The sequence below is a fragment of the Botryllus schlosseri genome, chromosome 10 (assembly GCF_051294905.1).
Source record: "Botryllus schlosseri isolate E-star chromosome 10, Bs_hap1, whole genome shotgun sequence".
Taxonomy (NCBI): Eukaryota; Metazoa; Chordata; class Ascidiacea; order Stolidobranchia; family Styelidae; genus Botryllus; species Botryllus schlosseri.
In genome coordinates this window covers 28,376,687-28,397,044 of record NC_137245.1, presented here as the reverse complement: position 1 = coordinate 28,397,044, position 20,358 = coordinate 28,376,687, and the positions used below count along the sequence as shown (strand labels likewise).

General features: G+C 41.3%; 2 protein-coding genes and 2 long non-coding RNA genes across 5 annotated transcripts; 2 read left to right on the top strand and 2 right to left on the bottom strand.

The window, feature by feature from the left end:
- Nucleotides 1–1,668: 1,668 nt before the first annotated feature.
- Nucleotides 1,669–5,195, bottom strand: LOC145448099 (uncharacterized). The gene is made up of 5 exons (XR_013917810.1): nucleotides 4,913–5,195; nucleotides 3,502–3,715; nucleotides 2,185–2,507; nucleotides 1,891–2,014; nucleotides 1,669–1,745 (listed from the first exon to the last, which is right to left on the bottom strand). It is a non-coding gene; the product is annotated as an uncharacterized LOC145448099 (long non-coding RNA).
- Nucleotides 2,584–4,624, top strand: LOC145448098 (uncharacterized). Of its 2 annotated transcripts, XR_013917809.1 has the most exons (3): nucleotides 2,749–3,101; nucleotides 3,168–3,315; nucleotides 3,370–4,624. It is a non-coding gene; the product is annotated as an uncharacterized LOC145448098 (long non-coding RNA). The 2 variants fall into 2 exon arrangements; XR_013917808.1 differs by having other exon boundaries at nucleotides 2,584–3,101; nucleotides 3,168–4,624.
- Nucleotides 5,196–5,815: 620 nt separating the features above from the next.
- LOC145448097 (uncharacterized) lies at nucleotides 5,816–11,700 on the top strand. The gene is made up of 6 exons (XM_080326415.1): nucleotides 5,816–5,974; nucleotides 6,649–6,781; nucleotides 7,332–7,551; nucleotides 10,873–10,913; nucleotides 11,295–11,394; nucleotides 11,477–11,700. The coding sequence occupies exons 1-6, from the start codon at nucleotides 5,853–5,855 to the stop codon at nucleotides 11,584–11,586; spliced, it is 726 nt and encodes a 241-aa protein (XP_080182541.1). The 5' UTR covers nucleotides 5,816–5,852; the 3' UTR covers nucleotides 11,587–11,700.
- Nucleotides 11,210–20,096, bottom strand: LOC145448096 (COP9 signalosome complex subunit 5-like). The gene is made up of 10 exons (XM_080326414.1): nucleotides 19,939–20,096; nucleotides 17,945–18,020; nucleotides 17,294–17,461; nucleotides 15,736–15,885; nucleotides 15,154–15,232; nucleotides 14,975–15,090; nucleotides 13,556–13,638; nucleotides 12,999–13,113; nucleotides 12,448–12,599; nucleotides 11,210–11,828 (listed from the first exon to the last, which is right to left on the bottom strand). The coding sequence occupies exons 1-10, from the start codon at nucleotides 19,974–19,976 to the stop codon at nucleotides 11,735–11,737; spliced, it is 1,071 nt and encodes a 356-aa protein (XP_080182540.1). The 5' UTR covers nucleotides 19,977–20,096; the 3' UTR covers nucleotides 11,210–11,734.
- Between the last annotated feature and the right edge of the window lie 262 nt (nucleotides 20,097–20,358).

Genomic DNA, 20,358 nt, shown 5'->3' with positions numbered 1-20,358 from the left:
TCTCTGCTGTTTCGAAATATATATCGCTACGCCCCGAACTCCGCTTTCAATATATTATGGCAATATAACCGTCGGCTATGTCATCTCATCGATGGGCAATCAGTCACCAAATTGGCCTGAAACTCGCATGGCTGAATTCTCCGTTATTCTCTGCTGTTTCGAAATATATTTCGCTACGCCCCGAACTCCGCTTTCAGTATATTATATAACCGTCCGCTATGTCGTCTCATCGATGGGCAATCAGTCACCAAATTGGCCTGAAACTCGCATGGCTGAATTCTCCGTTATTCTCTGCTGTGTCGAAATACATTTCGCTACGCCCCGAACTCCGCTTTCAGTATATTATTACCGTCCGCTATGTCGTCTCATCGATGGGCAATCAGTCACCAAATTGGCCTGAAACTCGCATGGCTGAATTCTCCGTTATTCTCTGCTGTTTCGAAATATATTTCGCTACGCCCCGAACTCCGCTTTCAGTTAACCGTCCGCTATGTCGTCTCATCGATGGGCCATCAGTCACCAAATGGGCCTGAAACTCGCATGGCCGAATTCTCCGTTATTCTCTGCTGTTTCGAAATATATTTCGCTACGCCCCGAACTCCGCTTTCAGTATATTATATAACCGTCCGCTATGCCGTCTCATCGATAGGCAATCAGTCACCAAATTGGCCTGAAACTCGCATGGCTGAATTCTCCGTTATTCTCTGCTGTTTCGAAATATATTTCGCTACGCCCCGAACTCCGCTTTCAGTATATTATATAACCGTCCGCTATGTCGTCTCATCGATGGGCAATCAGTCACCAAATTGGCCTGAAACTCGCATGGCTGACTTCTCCGTTATTCTCCGCCGTCTACACCTTTTAGAGTTGCGTATGCGCGTGTCTATAAAGGTCAATGACTGAAAGCTCCGCTCTCCGCTTCCTCCGCTATCTCCGTGTTTTAGGAATCGGCATTTTGGCTCTCTCCGCTGTCTCCGCTGTCTCCGCGTTTTAGGGTCCGTTCTCCGCTGCCTCCGCTGTCTCCGCTGCCTCCGCTTCTCCGTCTTTTAGGGATGCCCGGCCGTAACTGCGGCATGGATTCCGAGAGTAAGTTCGCCTCTTACGAAGACTTAAAAAGTGCTTTGGAGAAATACCAGAAAGAAAATTACGTCCAGCTCTACAAGAGAGATTCACGTACGCTCGATGCAGTAAGAAAGCGAATCACTCGGCGAAATTTCAATGATGCGCTCAAGTATGGCCAGATATCTTTTCACTGCATCCACGGCGGCCGCAGATTTCAGAGCCAAGAATATAGGTCAAAAAGGCCAAAAATATAGATCAAATAAAAGGGTCTTCGACCTAACCAACGGTAAGTAAGCTTTACGTATGATACGGAATTTCCACCGGGTCCACAACCACATGAACATCAATAAGCAATGTTCCCCATGAGCATTTTGTAGTCTTGGCATCGTGAAATTAGGGTTGGATTAGCCTCAGCCTAAACCCCAACCCATTCCTATGACACCCCACCACCTCATCTTACGACACCCTAATCCTAACCCCACGCGTGCCGACACCCCAATCCTAACCCCACACATGCAACCGCAACCCTGCCACCCCTATCCTAACCCCGCACATGCAGCTGCAACTGCAACCCCACCACCTCACCCCACACATCCAACTGTAACCCCACCACCTCATCTTACGACACCCTAATCCTAACCCCACGCGTGCCGACACCCCAATCCTAACCCCACACATGCAACCTCATCTTACGACACCCTAATCCTAACCCCACGCGTGCTGACACCCCAATTCTAACCCCACACATGCAACCCTGCCACCCCTATCCTAACCCCGCACATGCAACCCCACCACCTCACCCCACACATGCAGCTGTAACCCCACCACCTCATCTTACGACACCCTAATCCTAACCCCACGCGTGCCGACACCCCAATTCTAACCCCACACATGCAACCGCAACCCTGCCACCCCTATCCTAACCCCGCACATGCAACTGCAACCCCACCACCTCATCTTACGCATACACAACCCCACACATGCAACCCCACCACCTCATCTTGAGCATACGCAACCCCACACATGCAACTGCAACCCCACCACCTCATCTTACGCATACACAACCCCACCACCTCATCTTACGCATACGCAACCCCACACACGCAACTGCAACCCCACCACCTCATCTTACGACACCCTAATCCTAACCCCATGCGTGCTGACACCCCAATCCTAACCCCACGCGTGCCGACACCCCAATCCTAACCCCACACATGCAACCGCAACCCCGCCACCCCAATCCTAACCCACCCGACCCTAATATCCCCCACCCCACATGTTCATGGGAAGCATTGGTTTCATGGGGATCACTTCTCGATGTGTGGAGAATAACGAAGAAGTGCCCCCTTTTTAGCTCGCTACTGGACTACGAGCAGCGGCACTGCCACACATGCTGTGCATTACGCTTGAAACACAGGGTAACGTATCACGATTTCATTGCAGCACTTTCCGTAAAGAGTGCCAAGCTCATATCAGGTTTGGTACATCAGAGAATGGGCAGTATCTCATAGTGAAGAGTAAATAAATGACAACTAATGCATAATCACCGTTATATTTTTTCATTTTGATCTGATGATTCAATAAATGACAACTAATGCATAATCACCGTTATATTATTGGAATTTATTGTAGGTTGCCTACGAATTTCTACTATTCATGATTGAATCGGTCAATATGATTGAGAATTGCATAAATATTGCTGTCTAGTTTTTATCCTCTCTCTGCTCATGTATTCAGATTTACCGGTAAAGCTGAGTGAGGTGTCTTGGAAAATGTAGGGCCCGTAAATAATAATTGAACATATTCGGGCGGACCCGTGGGTATAATGACTTCGTTACGTAATGACATTTCGTGGCCTCTCTGCTATGTCAAAAGATATTCAAATCGCCCATACGTACTAAACTAAAAGACGCACACGATTTCAAATTGGTTGGTCAATTGCACTATAGCAGTGCCCGAAGTCTGTGATGCAGAAAATAGCACCCCAGCAGTGTCCGTATGCTGTAGCAAAATCACCATGACACCAGACAAGTTCACGGGTTGGTGTCAAATTAATCCAAACTTTATCTCGCTACACTATAATAAAACTGATCTTGCTGTTTCAGATCTTTCCAACATTCATCTGCCATCAAAACTGAAAAAAAGAGGACGCCCAAAAGGCTTGGAACAAACTGTGGTTGGCCTTCCGAAGAAGAAGAAATGTGACGCTCCAGTTCCATTTAAAAAAAAGACATCCTAAATACAGAGACCGATGTAAGTTTATTTCATGCAGAACCTCAGCAAATTTCACTTCTGCCTCATTCACAGTGATGCTGTCATGGTTTGTATCACCATCGGACACTAATGAAGCAGTGTATGGAAAGAAATTGGGCAGTAAGTCTGTCACGTCTGACACTCGTCTCATCCCGAACAGCTGCCTTGATGAGACTGTGAATATACTCCGCATCAAGAATTACTTCGCATATGATGGATGGGCTGCTGTGATGAAGGCATTCCAAAGTAAATATAGTCAGAAGGACTGGTACTGTGGAGTATGCGACCTTCAACTTACAAAGAGCAATTCAATTCGTTGTGACTCCTGTCTCAACCGGGATCATCTCCTATGTGCTGGACTAAACACTTCCCCGAAACAAAACAAATGGTTCTGTGGCCGCTGCAAAAAATAAGATGCCTCTGTTAGAAAAATATGTAGCGGCAACTTTGACATTGAAAGTACTTCAATGTTAGTTTTCATGATTGATGTTCCCAGTGAAAACACGCTATCAATGCTTAAATATCTTGGAAGCAGCAAATTGTATGCACAGCATTTACTGTTACTTGCAATATGGAATGTGCGGAAATGCCAGCATGCATACCAGATTAACACCCAATGATCATATATACATTGAAAGTTATACACAAATATTTTTCTAACAGTTTGTCGTATGTGTTCGATTACTTTTTCATACCTGCTTAAGTTGTTCACTCCCTTAATACAAGACCCTCGTCGAAGGTAAATATCTACTTGGGCCCATTTAATAGCTACCTAACCAAGAGATCTATCGACTGACCTATCATTTTGAATGGATTACCATCTGTGAATTGCTGTATGGCAGATTATAAAAAAATACCTCATTACCTCTTGTCGCCGTAATAACGCTCTTGCCATGCCTGATTACCTCTGATAGTCCTATTAACACTCTTGACCTATCTGATTACCTCTGATAGTCGTATTAACACGGTTGCCATACTTCGACAAAACATTGCTTCGTTCATTCATTTGCTATCATTTAATTTTTCTTCACCCAGACATTGCTTCATTCATTCGTTTGCTATCATTTAATTTTTCTTCATCTTTTCAACTACAATTCGTTACAGACGGATGATGCAGAGACAATGTAGCCATATACTTGTTTCATGCGGGTTTTATCAGACCACTTGACTTCCAAGGCTGTATCGATCTCTCCTATCCGACAACCGACACCAAATACTGTGCATGCACATGTTTTCTGTATGATCATTGCTGCTGTCCATTTGTTCTGTATTTCTGTTGTATGAAAATAAAGACGCACAGTCTCTCTCAGTTGGTATTCCAATCATTACTGCGCAGCAACATCAAGTATGAGTACTCGTAGTACAGCAGAGGTGACAATTCCGTCTTAGCTGTACAAGTTCACGTACAATTGGTTAGGTCAACGACGCTTGCATGAGTTCAGAAATAGGTGGAGGCAGCAAGAATTTCAGCGAATCGTTCGTGTTCTGACTGCATCCGGTTATTTATCGATAGCACTTTGGAACTCTTCGTATGGCGCAAACATTCCCTCGGAGCTCCAATTATGAGCATACAAATCAGTATCCTACTTGTTCTTACTTCATTAAGCGTAGGTGAACATATCTTGTAAAGGTGGGCGTCAAGTTCTGGTACTTTCATGACAGCAATTTGCAATTATTAGTATGGCGTAAACTTTCCCTCGGACCTATAATTATGAGCATACAAATCAGTAACCAGAAATGCGAATAAATAATATACAAAACCGAAGCCTGTTAAAAACGCATACAGTCTCCATAGTAACGGACCTACGTCACACGGTGCCGGACGAATAGCCTGAGAAAATTATTCGTCCGGTACCGGACGAGTAGCCACTGCCATTTAGAAAATCCAGTATTTTGTACAAGTCTGATGCATGTCGTAATTTTGTAGTAGACCTAGTATAGACTTACCGTAGTACCATACGTTCAGACCTCAAAAAGTGGCCATGTTCTGCCGGCAAGCAAAAAGAAAATAGAATTGTTATGTTTGAGTTCGATGATGTTTTACATTTCCTTGGTATAGTTGACGCCAAAAGTTACAAAAACAACAAGTCAATTTATTTTATGGAGCCCATGATTAGCCTGTTTTGCTGTTCGCTCAACTTTGCCAGTAAGGAATTATCATTTTAAACGAAATCGTGATATTCTTGAAACGAAATATCGTTGAGATTATCTAGGCTCACAACCGTTAGGATTCTCGAAACTTATCCAACTAATAGGTTGCCTACAGTAATTATTTGGAACTAAATACGTCGTGCCTAAAAGTCTTGTTAAAAATATAAACAACAAACTCGAAATAAAAAAGGAGGACATTTGGGCGTCCTCGGTGGACCATTTTTCACTGTTCTTGAAAAAAGAGGACAAATCCTCTGGTGCGTGTAACAAAATAAGCTAGTATTGATTCTGACGACGCCATTGTGGCGTAACAATGAGCATATTCGATATCAGAGGTATGTCTTCAAAAAAAGGAGAACGATCTGCCGGCCGATCGTTCTGCAGTGATGGCGACTCACATCGATTTTCGGCTGTTCCCCCACACCATTGGCCACAATCAGACCGTCAAAAACGCCAAGACCATCGCCCGAAAACAGAGGCCGTACGCTTACCCATTCGCGGAGAAGCCGTGAGTTATGCTTTGAGCCAGACTTGGGCAACTAGATTATTCTAGTCGACTATTATTTCGGGCATAACGGTGATCTAATTTGTGAAATCTTTCTTCGCTCTCATTTTAATTCTATTCTAACATCCGGTTGTCCTGAAAATGCTACAGCAGAACTGTATCGTGCGAAACGAGCCATCTTGCCGTACAGACATTTGCTATTCTTGTGCTTATGTGCTTTGATATAAACTGAGCATGATTTTATTGTATTTCTTTCATATTCAGAATTGAATTCGAAGTTTTTGCGAATGCAATAATTCTAATCTAGTATCGAAAAAGAACTATGTTGGTATAGCTATAATTCCAATCTAATTTGGGAAAAACTGTGGCGACAATTATCTAATGTAAAATATGTAGCTATCATTCTAATTGTAGTCTAATTTGGTTTAGAAAAATTCGTAGCTATATAGGCCTATCCTCCCGATTCTAATCAAATTTGGAAAAACTATTTAGATCATTCAACTTTTAATTCTAGCTATCAAATTTTGAATAATTTTGTGTAGATTACAATGCAATTTGGAGAAAAACTTTGTAGCTATAACAATAATTGTCATCTAATTCGGAAAAGCCGATAATTTTCTAGTTGTCCAATCCTGCTTTGAACGGCAAGTCGTCAAGAGCCACGAAGCATTTTTTAGCCTCGCCGCCAAGATCGACGCGCAGCCTCGCATATCCATGTACTCAGACCAGTTCGGCGCGAAGGTCGCGGTCAAAGTCCTAAGGCGAAGGCCAGCGTCTCCTACCAGACGCCACAATCCGCAGTCGAAAAAAGTAAGAAGTATTATGGCAGGACGGTTGTATATAATTTCGAAGATATTAAAACTTCTTAAAAACAATCATTCGTCATTTCGGCAAAAGTGAAGGGAATCGCAACGTATTCATGAACTTAATCTGAAAATTATATATTTTATTTGTTGTTTTTAAATCTGTTTTTACAATTCTTGCTTTGGTTTTGTAACTGTTGCCTCCAACTATCAAGGAAGTTTAAGACATCATCAAACTCGTAACGATTGTCCTTCGTTTACTTGCCGGCGAAATGTCCTCTTTTTGGGTGCTGAAAATATGGTAGGGCTACAATACGACTCCAGAATTCATACTTAATTGTTGCAGGTTTATCTAGGCTCCTCCTCGCCATGTGATCCGCGCAAGCGGTCTTTAAAAAGTCTAGAAGTGGGCCTTGCTACTAGTCGGCAGCTACGAAATAAAATGATGAAAATTGGCGTAGTGTAAATGACCATTAGTAGTCGACAAACACCATGAATAGTTCAATAGTTCAAACAACAACAACTTACAAAAATATTGTGCTGTGTTCTACACGCAGGCTGTTTATCTACGTATCGGAGAGAAGCCTGTGTGTTACGTGAGCAACACGCACCCGCCCACAACCGCATCTTATATACCCAAGTTGACGCCAATTTCCACGTGCCAATCAGCGTTTAGAATGTGGCAGCACACCGAGCCTATCCCGGTAACTCAGAGAATGTTCTTGCCGGAAGACGCAAAAAAATGTGCGGAAGGGATTGTGCCTTGCGGGAATACTGGTGAGTATGAAGTAGGCTAATCGTTGAGGCTTGTGGAAACTGCTAAACGAGTTTGTTGATGGTCACGGTCAACTAACCACCAAGGTTGTGGAGTCAGACAATTTTATCGCTGCAACACAAATGGGTTGCGTACGAGCAGGGCCGTAACTGCCGCACCCCAAACCCCCGAGTTTGGGGGCGAGATCGAAGGGGGCCCAAAATGATTTCGTGAATTAGTATAAATCGTAGAATATTTTTTGAAACTTTATGCAACTTTTTCAAAAAATTTTCGTGCTGTGCGCGATTTCAAGTCGCCAAATATCTTGATTATTGGGTACTCTTCCCTCAAGAAAAAATACACAAGATTTATAGAAATGGGCATATCAGCGTTGACTATTACCGCGCCACGACGCACCAAGACATTTAAAATTTTAGGCCATGTAACATGCGACTCCAAGAAGTGCATGTGCCAGAACGATCGACAGCGAGAAAACCTTGGCCGTAACCCGTAAGTACTGCCCTTATGCTGACCGAAAACTTCGTTATATATACGAAATACATATAGGCTTACTTGTCCATATAGGTGCCTAAATGACTGGCGCCGAATGTTCCTGTCTTGGCAATCTGAACCTCACAAAGCAAATGCGATTCGGCAGGGACAAATTATATGCCAGTGATGAAATACCAATCTGAAATCGTGTGATCTTCCAGTTTAGTGCGTTTGGACGATTCTGTGTTTTTGATATAGCAGACAGGAGGTGACGAAATAACATCATGTAACGAAGTCATACCAACGGGTCCGCCCGCCCGAAGATGTTCAATTATTATTTACGGGCTCTACGGTTTCAAAGACACCTCACTCAGCTCTACCGGTAAATATGATTACGTGAGCACAGCACCGTAACTGCCGCACCCCAAATCTCCAATTTGGGGGGCGAGCTCAAAGGGGGTCCAAAATTATTTAGTGAATTATTAGCATGAATCATAAAGTATTTTTTGAAAATTTATGCCAATTTTTCAAAATTTTTTCGCGCGAATTGAAGAAGCCATTTAGCTTTGTTATTGGGTATTAGGCCATTACCGCGCTACGACCCACCAAGACCTACAATCAAGTTTTAGGCCATATAACATGCGACTCCAAGAAGTGTGCCAGAACGATCGGCAGCGAGAAAACCTTGGCCGAAAAGGTCTATGCCCTTATGCTGACCGAAAACTGCGTTCTATATATAAAATACACATAGGTTTCATTGCACATAGGCGCCTAAATGACTGACGCCGAATGCTCCTGTCTTTGCAATCTGAACCTCACAAGACAACCATCCCGCTGGGAAAAAATTTATGCCAGTGAAGAAATACCAATTTGAAATCGTGTGCGTCTCTTAGTTTAGAAGCCTACGTTTGGGCGATTCTATATGTTTTGATATAGCAGACTGAAAGTCACGAAATAACATCATGTAACGAAGTCATATCAAGGGGTCCGCCCGCCAGATGATGTTTAATTATTATTTACGGGCCATCCCGTTTTCAAGACACTTCACTCAGCTCTACTGGTAAATCTAATTAGCCTACGTGAGTAGAGAGAAAAATAAATTGATAGCGTAATATATATGCAATCGCCGATCTGATTGACCGATTTCATCATAAATTATCGAAACTTTTCGCGCTTCGCGCTGGCTCACAATACAGTACAGATGATTTCGTGACAAACGCGAACAACGTGATGGGGGGTCGTTTTATCACCCTATGGGAGCCCAAGACCCACGTTTTGGGAGCCTGACGAGGTGCTGTTTCGTTCCTGCCAACGGGTATACGCCTGAAGATGTTTAATTAGTAATGGAGTGGTCCTACCTTTTCAAACACACCTCACTCAGCTCTACCGGCAAATCTGATTACGTGAGCATGCAGAGAGAAGATAAAAATTGATAACAATATAGGCAATTCCCGATCATACTGACCGATTCAATCCTGAATTCTAGAAATTTTTCTGCGCCTAGCGCGCTTAGGCGACAAAGTCTGATTCACTAAACAAACTCCCAATGAATATGATAAATAGCGGTAAACAGTGTATCGCCGGAGGGGGGTCTGGGGGGAGAAGCCCCCCAGAAGTTAGATCTATAACCCTATGGGGGACCCAAGACCAAAGCTTTGGGGGGGCTGACGAAGTGCTGTTACGGCCCTGCGTGAGCAGAGAGGACAAGAAATTGATAGCAATATATATGCAATTCCCGGTCTCAATTATTGACCGATTTCGTCATGAATTATTGAAAATTTCCGCGCATCGCGCTGGCTCACTAAACGGCACGACTATAGTTTCGTTGCAAAACCGAACAACGTGATGGGGGGGTCAGTTTATCACCTTATGGGAGCCCAAGACTCTATTTTTGTTTGGAGGGGGGGCTGAGGAAGTGCTGTTTCGTTCCTGCCAACTTGTATACACTCGGGGATGTTTAATTATTACTGAGGAGTTCTACCTTTTCAAACACACCTCACTCAGCTCTACCGGTAAATCAGATTACGTGATCAGAGAGAGGATAAAAATTGATAGCAATGTAATTTCCGATCATATTTACCGATTCAGTCGTGACTTATAGAAATTTCTCGCGCTGCGCGCGCTTAGGCGAGAAAACCTAACTCACTAAACGTCTAAACGGACACCCAATGTAGCAGATAAGTAGCGTTTAACGGCGTATACCCTGAGGAGGGTCTGGTGGGGCGAAGCCCCCCATAAGTTCGAGTTATCAGCATATGGGGAGCCCCAGACCAACATTCGGGAGGCTGACGAAGTGCTGTTACGGCCCTGCGTACGAGTCCGACCAAGGTTGACTCCAGGATTCCTACGTAAGTGTTGGAGGTTTAAATAGGCTCCGACTCCACGGCCTGCTAAACAGTTTTAGACTCCGACTCCATGAAGGGAAATATGTGTGAAATTCTGACTCCACAGCCCTGCAACTAACTACTCTTTTTGAGTAGTTTTAGTTCTAGTTCTGGATTTTGAAAATTGAGTAGTTCTGGTAGGCTACTATAGTTACCTTTTAAAAAAGTAAGTAGCTCTAGTTGCAAGTTTTGAAAAGTGAGTAGGCCTAGTTCTTGTTATAGTTGAAAATTTTAAAAAGTGAGTAGGCCTGATTCTAGTCTAGTTGCTAGTTTCGAAAAATGAGTAATTCTAGCTCTAGCTGCAAGTCTTGAAAAGTGCGTATAGTTTTAGCTCTAGTTGCGAGTATTGAAAGGTGAGTACTTCGAATGAAAGTGAGTAGTTCTAGTTGCGCATTCCGAAAATCCAACACTTGGCGCAAGTCTTATTTGTTTGCTTCGCCATATAATTGAATCTTTGCATATTCCCAGGTCGCCCGATTGATTCGTATATACTGCTGCCTTCCACGAAGGTAAGAAATTCCGGCGTTAGATAAGTTCAGTTATCTAATCAGACTCATTAGAACGTAATGTCTGTAGTCATTCGTCAAATGTTTTCATCCTCTAATTTTATTTCCTCCTGCAATGCTGAGAACTGTATGGTGTGAAACGAGCCTAGCTTGCCGTACGCTGTACAGACCCTAGTAATCCTCGTGCTTACGAGCAACTCTTTATTCGATTTGAACTGGATGTTATTGCTTTTCTTTTCAATTAGGAATTGAATTCCATTTCTTCCTATTCCTAATACAATCTGATCGCCACACCCATGACTCGAATCACATTTTATTGAATGGTAGCAGAAAAGTCGCGTGCGATAGATCAGAATATATTGAACACCATGCATTGCCTAACAGAAGAAAGGCGTCCATTTCATGACTTCAGAGGCGTGGAAAATGAACCCTAGACGACGCAGGTTCCCCCTGACCACGACTCATAACTGGAGATATTCAGGAGGTAAGGCATGGGCCGCTTCAGTCCTTAACAGTCAAGCACTAGATAACAAAGTCATACATTTAGTTGACATATTCTTTTGTAGCATCTGACCCTATGACGACCACGACGAAGTCGACCTTCACGAAAAAGACACTGCCGCCAAAAGCCTCGAGTTTAAGCAAAACTCCCCGAATGAATCTCGTTCTCGTGTGAAACACATTTCAGTTTGAGATGTTCGAGATAAATATATACGGTAGTCCAACGACGCATGAGATCGGTTGGTCTACGCTTTCGTGCTTGTGACAAAATAAAGCACAAGGCCGCGAATATTGTCATGATTCCATTGCATTTCGAGCTATTTTCACGAAGACAATTCCGGTTTAGGCTGATTAAAAAGTTGATGCTTGATCACTTGCGACATCAGTCCGTGAATCGCTTCCACCGTCAACTTTTTGCTGAAACAAGAGAACGTAACCTCATTACGACACTTCGCATGGGATTTGTCTGAAAAGTAGTTTCAAAAGTAGATCTGATCGAGCTTTCATTGAAGGTCGGCCAATTTGAAAATTTCAGAGAGTGGTTTTGGCAAAAAAATTTCGAGGTAAAATTAGTAATAACCAACAAACATAGTCAATTGTGTGATGCAAGCAGGCGAAATATGCTTGGAGACTCCGAAAAGTCACAATTTCAAAAAACAAAAAGTACCATTTCACTCGTGAAATTGATACAAACTCGACCGAAAACAAATTCCTACTTTACAACATCCATTGTGTAAAAAAGAGAGTCGTTTTTCCTAAAAAGTATCGTCACGGTGGAATCAGAGTAGCTTTTATGTCCATTTTTAGAAATTTGGAGATCCAATTTTCAAACTGATAGATTATCAATTTTTTGTGAATTTTAATATTTTTTCGGCCATATTTCTGTTTGTCATTATCATATTGTTTCAACGTTAACCATGGTCAAGATACAGCCGAAAGAAGATGAAAACTCTACATAAATTAATTTTCACAAAATGTGTAAAATGAATGGACATTGGCTACTTTGATTCAACACCAACGATGTGTTGAGCCTGACCTGTCCTTTGCGGCCTTTGCCAATTTATCCTCGTATCGTTTGTCCTGTGCATCGTACGCGTACAGAGAAGTGGTCGCTCGTGAGAGCTGAGTCTCGGCTTGCTCCAGTTTCTCAGACAAGTCCGAAATCTGTCCGGTCATGTATTCGCGGTTCTAAAAGAGATTTTGTTATTTCACTGAAATCGGCAAACTTGTTTCGTGATTGACTTTCATTTTTAGAACCAACGCGCTAGAAAATTGGCAACGACCTACGTCAGATAGGCAACTTGAAAATCTGCAGCTTTCCGAATTAGATTAAAATGATAGCTGCACTGAATTCGCGAACACTTGGGAGTTTAATTCAGTTCTGAATCAGACAGAAATACACAAAAATCAAGTTCAGCTGATACCAATCAGGGTTGAATCTCGAGAGCATGCGAATGGCAAATGTCGGTACATCCAGCTTGACTCGTTTCGCCCGATACATTTGTCCTGTCGCATTTTCAGGAAAATCAGGAATTAGATTAGATTAAAAAGAAACATTTACATCACATAGCTACTGTATGTACTGACCGTGATCAAGCTCGAGCTGCTGAGAGTGGAAACCCAGTATTTGTTCCATAAACTTTCCAGAAGCCTCTTGTCTAATGCAGATTTGAAATAGGTGATATCCAACGAATAGTACTGTCTGGAATTAAAAATTGTGCGAAATTTCACTCAAGATCAAGCTCTGTGTACATAACATAGTGGCTATGGCTGAATAGAGTATCATTCAGTACAAATACGTACCTTTTATTCGAATACAAAGAATATATTGTCATTTCCAACCTCCTATTCAAGATTATATGGTATTTGTGTGATCATACCTGTGCGACAGTGCTTCACGACTTGACAGAAATGTCATCACATGTTTCGTATGCTGCGACACGACCAATCAAGGTTTACAAGCTTCCAGGGTGGAATTTATTGTAATAATGATAGTACCAAAACTTCAATTCTTTGATTCATTCTTAGTGGCAAGAAAAGTACCATTTCAGTACTCGAAAAAACAATCTCTCACGACTCGAATGATTATGCCAGCCCTGTTGCTTGTGAGATCTTTCATTCCAACAAGAATTTTTCAACTATACCTGCAATGGACTCCGAAATCTTCAATTTTATTGAGAGGAATCGTCTGATATTCGTTAGGCCCTTCGTCCGGAGGCTTGTAACCCTGAAGAAACGAGGAATAATCACATCATAAATGCGACTAGCATGTTGTAGTTAGGCCTACCGCCTACCCTATTTTCAGCACCCAAACAGAGGACATATTTTGCGAAACGAAAGTGGAATTCTAACGTTTGAGTAATGGGAGATGTTTTACATTTCCTTTGTAGATGCTGGCAAAAGTTACAAAAACGAAGTAAACAGGCACAAAGATTTATTTTTAAATTCAGGCCATGAATACTGTGCGGTTTCTTTACTTTTTCCCATTAGGAGTGATTAGGAGTGATCATTTTCAGCGAGCTCGTAAAATGTTTACACGAAACATCATTGAAATTATATACAACCGTCAACAAGATGCTCGAAACTAAGTTCGAACTTGAACCAGAAAAATTGAGACAGATCCTTGCATGTAAAAATGGTGCAAATGTTAAAGAGAACGTCAATGTTTGCAATAATGAGCAAGAATTTGTTGGAAAACCTTTTTTAAACCAGCAATTCGACCTGGTTCTTGGTTACCGTATTTTTCTGGAAATAAGTACATCATCTTGTGCAAAGTCTTGTTGAAAGTATAATCAATTCGAATTGAAATGCGAAAAAAGATGGCATTTGGGCATTTTGAACGTCCATTGAGGACCATCCACATTTCTTGACAAAAAATGACATATGGTAAGCCAGGTTTGTAACAGGGTTGTCTCACTTTTATAGTTTGAACTCGAGTCAAGTCGAGTCATTTCAATTCACCAATGAGTCAAGGTCAGTGAGTAGAGGGTCGAGTCCGAGTCATAGTACTAGTTCAGTATTGAGTTCCAAGTCAAGTTCAATTGACTGTTGTGAAACAAGTGGGTGGGATCGAAGGCCTCGAATCCATAATACACTCATTTTTCTCACTCTAAACATGCTTGTTCATACAGATTCGAAATTTCATGCTGGTGACGTCATATTTTTCTGCTAGTTGCTGACGATTACCCCTGACGAGTGGGAGCAGAAAATATGCGGGCTCAGTTCAATATCAATATACTATTCGATTGCATAATAAAGTTCTGCGCCTCCAAGAAGCTGTCCAAACAGATAAGACAGTTTCTGGGCCTATTTTTCAATCATCCCCCCCGATATATGTGACTTCAATTTATAAGTCATATAGAATGCCTGGAGTCTTAGTGCTTTGGTCGGGTCATGCGCAATCACTCGAGTACAAATCGAGTCAATACACACATTGACTCGAGTCGAGTCATTTCTCATTTTTAAGAAAATGACTCAAGTCAACAATAAATTGAGTTCCGAGTCAAATCATGACTCGAGTGATTACAATTTACAACTCTGTGGTAAATGTTGTTAATAAAAACCTTTGGATAAGTGCGAAAAGCTCCGATGTTGACTTTTCCAGCGCTGATTGTCCTGGTCGGATCGATCACGATGGCCACGAAGGGTTCTTGATACTGTTGGTTCAACATCTGTGTGTCTAGAAATTTGCAGTTGCGGCATATGTCCATTAGCTATGACCATGAAAGTCTTGTTATCTCACCGACATCTATTCCGGACAGCCAACAACCATACCCAGGATGGCTGTGATACCAACCGATCGCGTTTTCCAAACGGCCGACCTGAAACAATACAATTTCTTGCAGACTTGCACAAACTACTAGCTGACGATCAACTAACTAGGCCTACTTGTTTTTTGAGTAGTTCTAGCTGCCAGTTTTCAAAATCGAGTAGTTCTAGTTGTGTGTTTTGAAAAGCGAGTAGTTTTAGTTGTAGTTGCAAGTTTTGAAATGTGAGTAGTCCTAGTTCTGTTTGCAACATTTTGAAAAGTGATTTCTAGTTCTGAGTTTTGAAGTGATTAGCTCTACTTGTAGTTGCGCTTTTCGAGAGACTAGTTCTAGTCGCATACTTTGAAAAAGGAGCACTGTACCATAGTTCTAGTTCTAGTGCGCATTTTGAAAAGCTAATAGTTGCGCATTTAAAAGTAAGTTATTCTAGTTCTAGTTACGAGTTTTGAAAAGTGACTAGTTTTAGTTGTGCATTTAGAAAGTCCATTGGTTTGTGTAAGCTGTCTGGTTTCTTATCTTGTGCACTAAAATTGCTTGAAATTGGTACAGTCTATCACCTGCTTGGCACTGTCGATGTACGCCGTCATGTATTCGTACGCAGCTGCTTGTGCGTTAACACGAGTTTCAGTGCCTTCCACTGGTAGCGCAAAACAATCCATAACAATCATATTCGGCCCGTCGATCTTCCCCAACATCAGACCCATAATCTGTGAATATGCAATTGAATGGTACATTGAGATAGAAATAAACCAGAATATTTTCGGCTGACGCTCGTCAGGGGTAATCGTCAGCAACTAGTAGAGAATGGGAAAGAACATTGGATATCAACAATCGTATCACAAAATACGACGCCTTATCGGTAAAAATGAATCGGACTATTATTAAATACAGTGTATAAGCGGATAAAAATGACAGAACCAAAAGTTAATTAATTTTAAAAAAGCGAACAATTTCACTACTAATCGTTAGAGTTATTCAAAAATAACATTTTTCTTCTAAATTTACTGGCCATCCGATGAAAATTTTATGTTGGCGAAAAAACATTGCACACAAGATTTGACTCAAATACAGCTAACCGAATTGAGTCAAAATCTTTTAAATGTATTGAAAAATAATTTTAAAAAATATATTCCACATGACATTGTTAAAAAATGGTCCATAGCAAATGTGACACAACTCCAATCAGTAGAAGCCAAGTTATTGGTGTTAAAAATTTGGGATTTCATAAGAATAGTATTTACGATGGGAAATTCGTCTATTTCAGGGGTGGCCAACCTTTTCAGCCAAAGGGCCACATTCGGTTGACGAAATACTGCGCAGGCCACTAGCCACGCCAAGCGCGAAAATCATTCGAAGTTCATAGGTCAATAATATTGTCACTTGACGGCATTGCGGGCCTGCTGTGTATCGCTGCGCTCAGGTTGTAAGGATTGGACTATTGGGCGCCTGAACATATCGATATCGAAAGCTTCGACCAACACGCGTCAATCATTTTGTGCCTGGGTTTCATAGTCGACGGTCTTTCTGCAAGCGCAAGCGCAAGGTCGCATATCCAGAACGACACTTTGTCTGGTAATCGCGAATATAGCTAGACTCAATCTGCTACATTAGGAGTTCTTTCATTTTCACAAAGGGGTAACAATATTAAAAGCAAGAAATCAAGTGACAACATGTTGCGCGAAGCGTGTAGAAAATTTTTACTTTTGATAAACCTATCGCAAATTATTCTGCTTTATTGTAGTGTACGAAGATCTACCAAAATGTGACTGGTTCATGGATCTGTCAATGCGTAGGAACTGATATTTTAGTCATCACATCTCAAGTATTTCGGCAGACTAATCAAATTTGTGGTTGGCCTTGCCCGTTCACAATCTGTGCAATCCATTTTTGATAATAATTCTAATTTCGGAAATGACCTCGCGGGCCACTCAAAACCTTCTCGCGGGCCACGGGTTGGCCGGCCCTGGTCTATTTTGTCGAAAAACCAGTAAAATTTGACAAAAAAGTTATTTTTGTATAACCCTAGTGATCATGATACATATCCTTGCGCGTGACTCCAAGTTCGCGAACCTCAATCATAAAGGCACCAAATTGCCGAATGCAATAACATCATACCTCAAGATTCTTTCCAGACCTGGCATGCATTACCATCTTAAGCAGAGCGAGGGCGGATATTTTGCAGGTCTTGAAATAATGCGGGTCCTTGGTCCAAGGTTTTGCGATCGACATTTCCACTTGCCGAGCGTGATCGTACTTGTAAATCTCGTCCACAGACTGAACAACCTTTCAACACAGAGAAGACAAATAGAAACTTTTTAGCTTACAATTAGAATGATAGATACACCGTTTTCCCATATTAGATTGGAATTAGAATGAGTGAATTCAGACAAAAACTTGAAAATTAAATTAGAGTCCAAATTAGACCGAAATACAACAGCAAGTTCACCTCATATCAGATCAGAGTTCATCCTCATAAGCACAAGAATGGCAAATGTCTGTACACTGAGCTTCCGATCTATAATTTTTAATAAATTATCCTGATGTCCAAGACTGACCCAAAGATTGGTCAAGTCAACTTATAGATTCTTTTTTTGTTGAAGAATTTGGTAAAGCTATTAATCATTGACTCTTCCAGAAAATAATTCATTATGCTACTTGAGTACCATCAATGCTAGCCACAATCATGACTCTGCCAGGATATATATCAATAGGCTTTAATGGTGACATTGACAAAATAGATACACACGATAAAAATGGTCTTCAAACCTCCATTACATTTTGGAGCTCCCACGTTTTCAGTGCAGACGATGCTTGCGGTCCGAGAGAATTGTCCGGCACAGAGCTGATTGAAAAATCAGAGGAAAATAAGGAAAAGAAGCTTGACTTCACACAGTGTGGCTGTGCTGTATGCTGTGTACCAGAGGTCTCAAGCACGCGGCCCGCCAGAGCATTTGGTGCGGCCCGCGACGACATTTTAGATTTTTAATAATTTGAAAATATTTTAGTGCCATATATATCTTTTCAGGTTATTAAGTTAAAATCCCCTCTTAAATTGCCCCGAAAGCCTGAAACTATTCATCTAACTTTACTATCATAGGCCTATCTATTGCAAACGCTACCATGCAGTGGAAGATTCACTATTTCGCCACATTTCCAATTCATGATGAAAAAACCTGACCCTTAGAAGATTCGTGACTAAAATTTGTGGGTAGGACCTGGACGCGACCTTTTTTAGAATTACTCAGACTCGGGCTAACTCGATTGCAAAACGAAAATGACTCGAGGGGACTCGGAGTGACTCGGAATGCCGTGAATTTGTTAGAATCATGGATGTAACAAACTAATCGCGTATCAGGGGAATAGTAATAGATCAGAAGCTCGCAGCTTGGTATTTCGCTAACTAAGCAAGTAGTTATGGCAGCCATTGGCAATGTGTCAGTTACATCTTTGGTCGCTAAACCATGTTATTTTGGCCACTTACAGGTACCGAGTACCGTAGTGGTACGCTCCAACGATGTAACAACAATGGGCCGTTCGGCGTTCCGACATTTCAATCACTAGGACACATTCATTAATATATTTATATTATATTTATATTTATTTCTGATCCTATATTTGAAGATATTTAGCCATGAGATTAATAACCTACTTATCAGAAGTATACCCGAATCCTTGATTGGAATTACAATAGTCAACCTAAAAATGTTTTGATATTGGATAAGTCTCTATTATCAATCTGTTAAATTCAAAATATTAATAGTAGCTGAAAAATTATAACCCGATAGCTTTTATGATGGCATCTTACATTTGTCAGCCCATATGGTTTCTATATGTTGTAATTAATATATATAAAGTACAACAACAATTCTATTCAAATAGTTATAAATGTAATGATTCTTTTCTTGCCCGGCCTAAATTTATAGAACAGTAAATCACATTTTGACTATGTGTGTTTACTGATAGCCTGCTGTATCGGCTCACTTTCAATAGGACAATTCATTCCTGCCAAATAAGGCATACTTGGAAAGACATAGAATACCCCTATAAATGTTGCGGCCCGCGGCGTCGTCAAAACTGGAAATCCAGCCCGCAAGCACATTTGAGTTTGAGACCTCTGCTGTATACAATATATGAAGAAAAAGATTGAAAATCACAATTTTGATACTACAAAAACATGTCTCCTAGACTATTTATAGAAAGTTCAGCTGCCATTGTTAAACCAGAGTGGAATTAGTGGCAACGTCACGCACAATTTTTCGCCTTCTATGCAAGAAACCCGTCTGCCACTTGCAACTTATTGCCGAAAACAACCACTGTTTCCAGTCTGGCTTTTAAACCTTGCAGATCATCTTACAATTCTATGATTGAACTTTGAACATTTAGGAGGCATATGCCATTTGCATTTTACGGTAAATATTTAGGACTATTTATTCAATGTTGAGCATTGATAAAACTAAATCGTCTTTCAGCTTTGATCATATCTCATTTCATACACGGCATGCCTTACTTTAAAAAGGCAGTATACAGTCTGCATTGGGCAGTATAGCCTACATTGCCTAGGCCAAAGTCTGTGTCTGATTCCCAAGACTACTCCAAGTCGTTTCAGCACTTTCCTTTCTTTGCATTGTATCGCAGTCTTGTAGTGTTTTGATCTGATGAAAATATTATTAATAAACTGAACTATAGTCTTGGTCAACTAATCGTACACTTCTATGTTGTTTTTCTGAGCCCAAAGACTCTGGAATTGAAATCTGACATACTTGTCTTGACTTGAAGTTCCAGGCTTTTCATCCGACATGTTTCTTCCAGGATAGGTCCACAGGTTACAAATCAAGTATCCTATTAAATCGTTATATGCTGGAGAACTGAACCATCAATAACACAAAAGTTTACTTTGAGCACTAGTTCTACAACCGTTAGTGGGCGCGCAGACCTAATGAAGAGACAAATAGAGTCCGTTGTGCTGTTGTGTATTTATTGAAATAAAATCGAATATTTTCGACTGACACTTGTGAGGGGTCCAGCAATTAGTATAGCATCCAAGTGAGTACACGTCTTTATAGTATCGCAGTAGATCATACATAATAATACATGATATTGCAGTGATAGCGCTGTTTTATGTATTGTTGTGGACTTACTTCATCTTTTTTTCTTTTTCCTAATCTAAGCTTTAATGCAAT

Coding starts and splice junctions, on each gene's coding strand:
- LOC145448097 (XM_080326415.1), top strand. CDS start 5,853: ATGGCGACTCACATCGATTTTCGGCTGTTCCCCCACACCATTGGCCAC. Junction 7,552..10,872: donor TGTGCCTTGCGGGAATACTG/GTGAGTATGAAG, acceptor GCATATTCCCAG/GTCGCCCGATTGATTCGTAT. Junction 10,914..11,294: donor TACTGCTGCCTTCCACGAAG/GTAAGAAATTCC, acceptor ATTGCCTAACAG/AAGAAAGGCGTCCATTTCAT.
- LOC145448096 (XM_080326414.1), bottom strand. CDS start 19,976: ATGTCGGATGAAAAGCCTGGAACTTCAAGTCAAGACAA. Junction 17,462..17,944: donor AGCTCCAAAATGTAATGGAG/GTTTGAAGACCA, acceptor CTGTGTTGAAAG/GTTGTTCAGTCTGTGGACGA. Junction 12,600..12,998: donor GCAGCTCGAGCTTGATCACG/GTCAGTACATAC, acceptor AATCTCTTTTAG/AACCGCGAATACATGACCGG.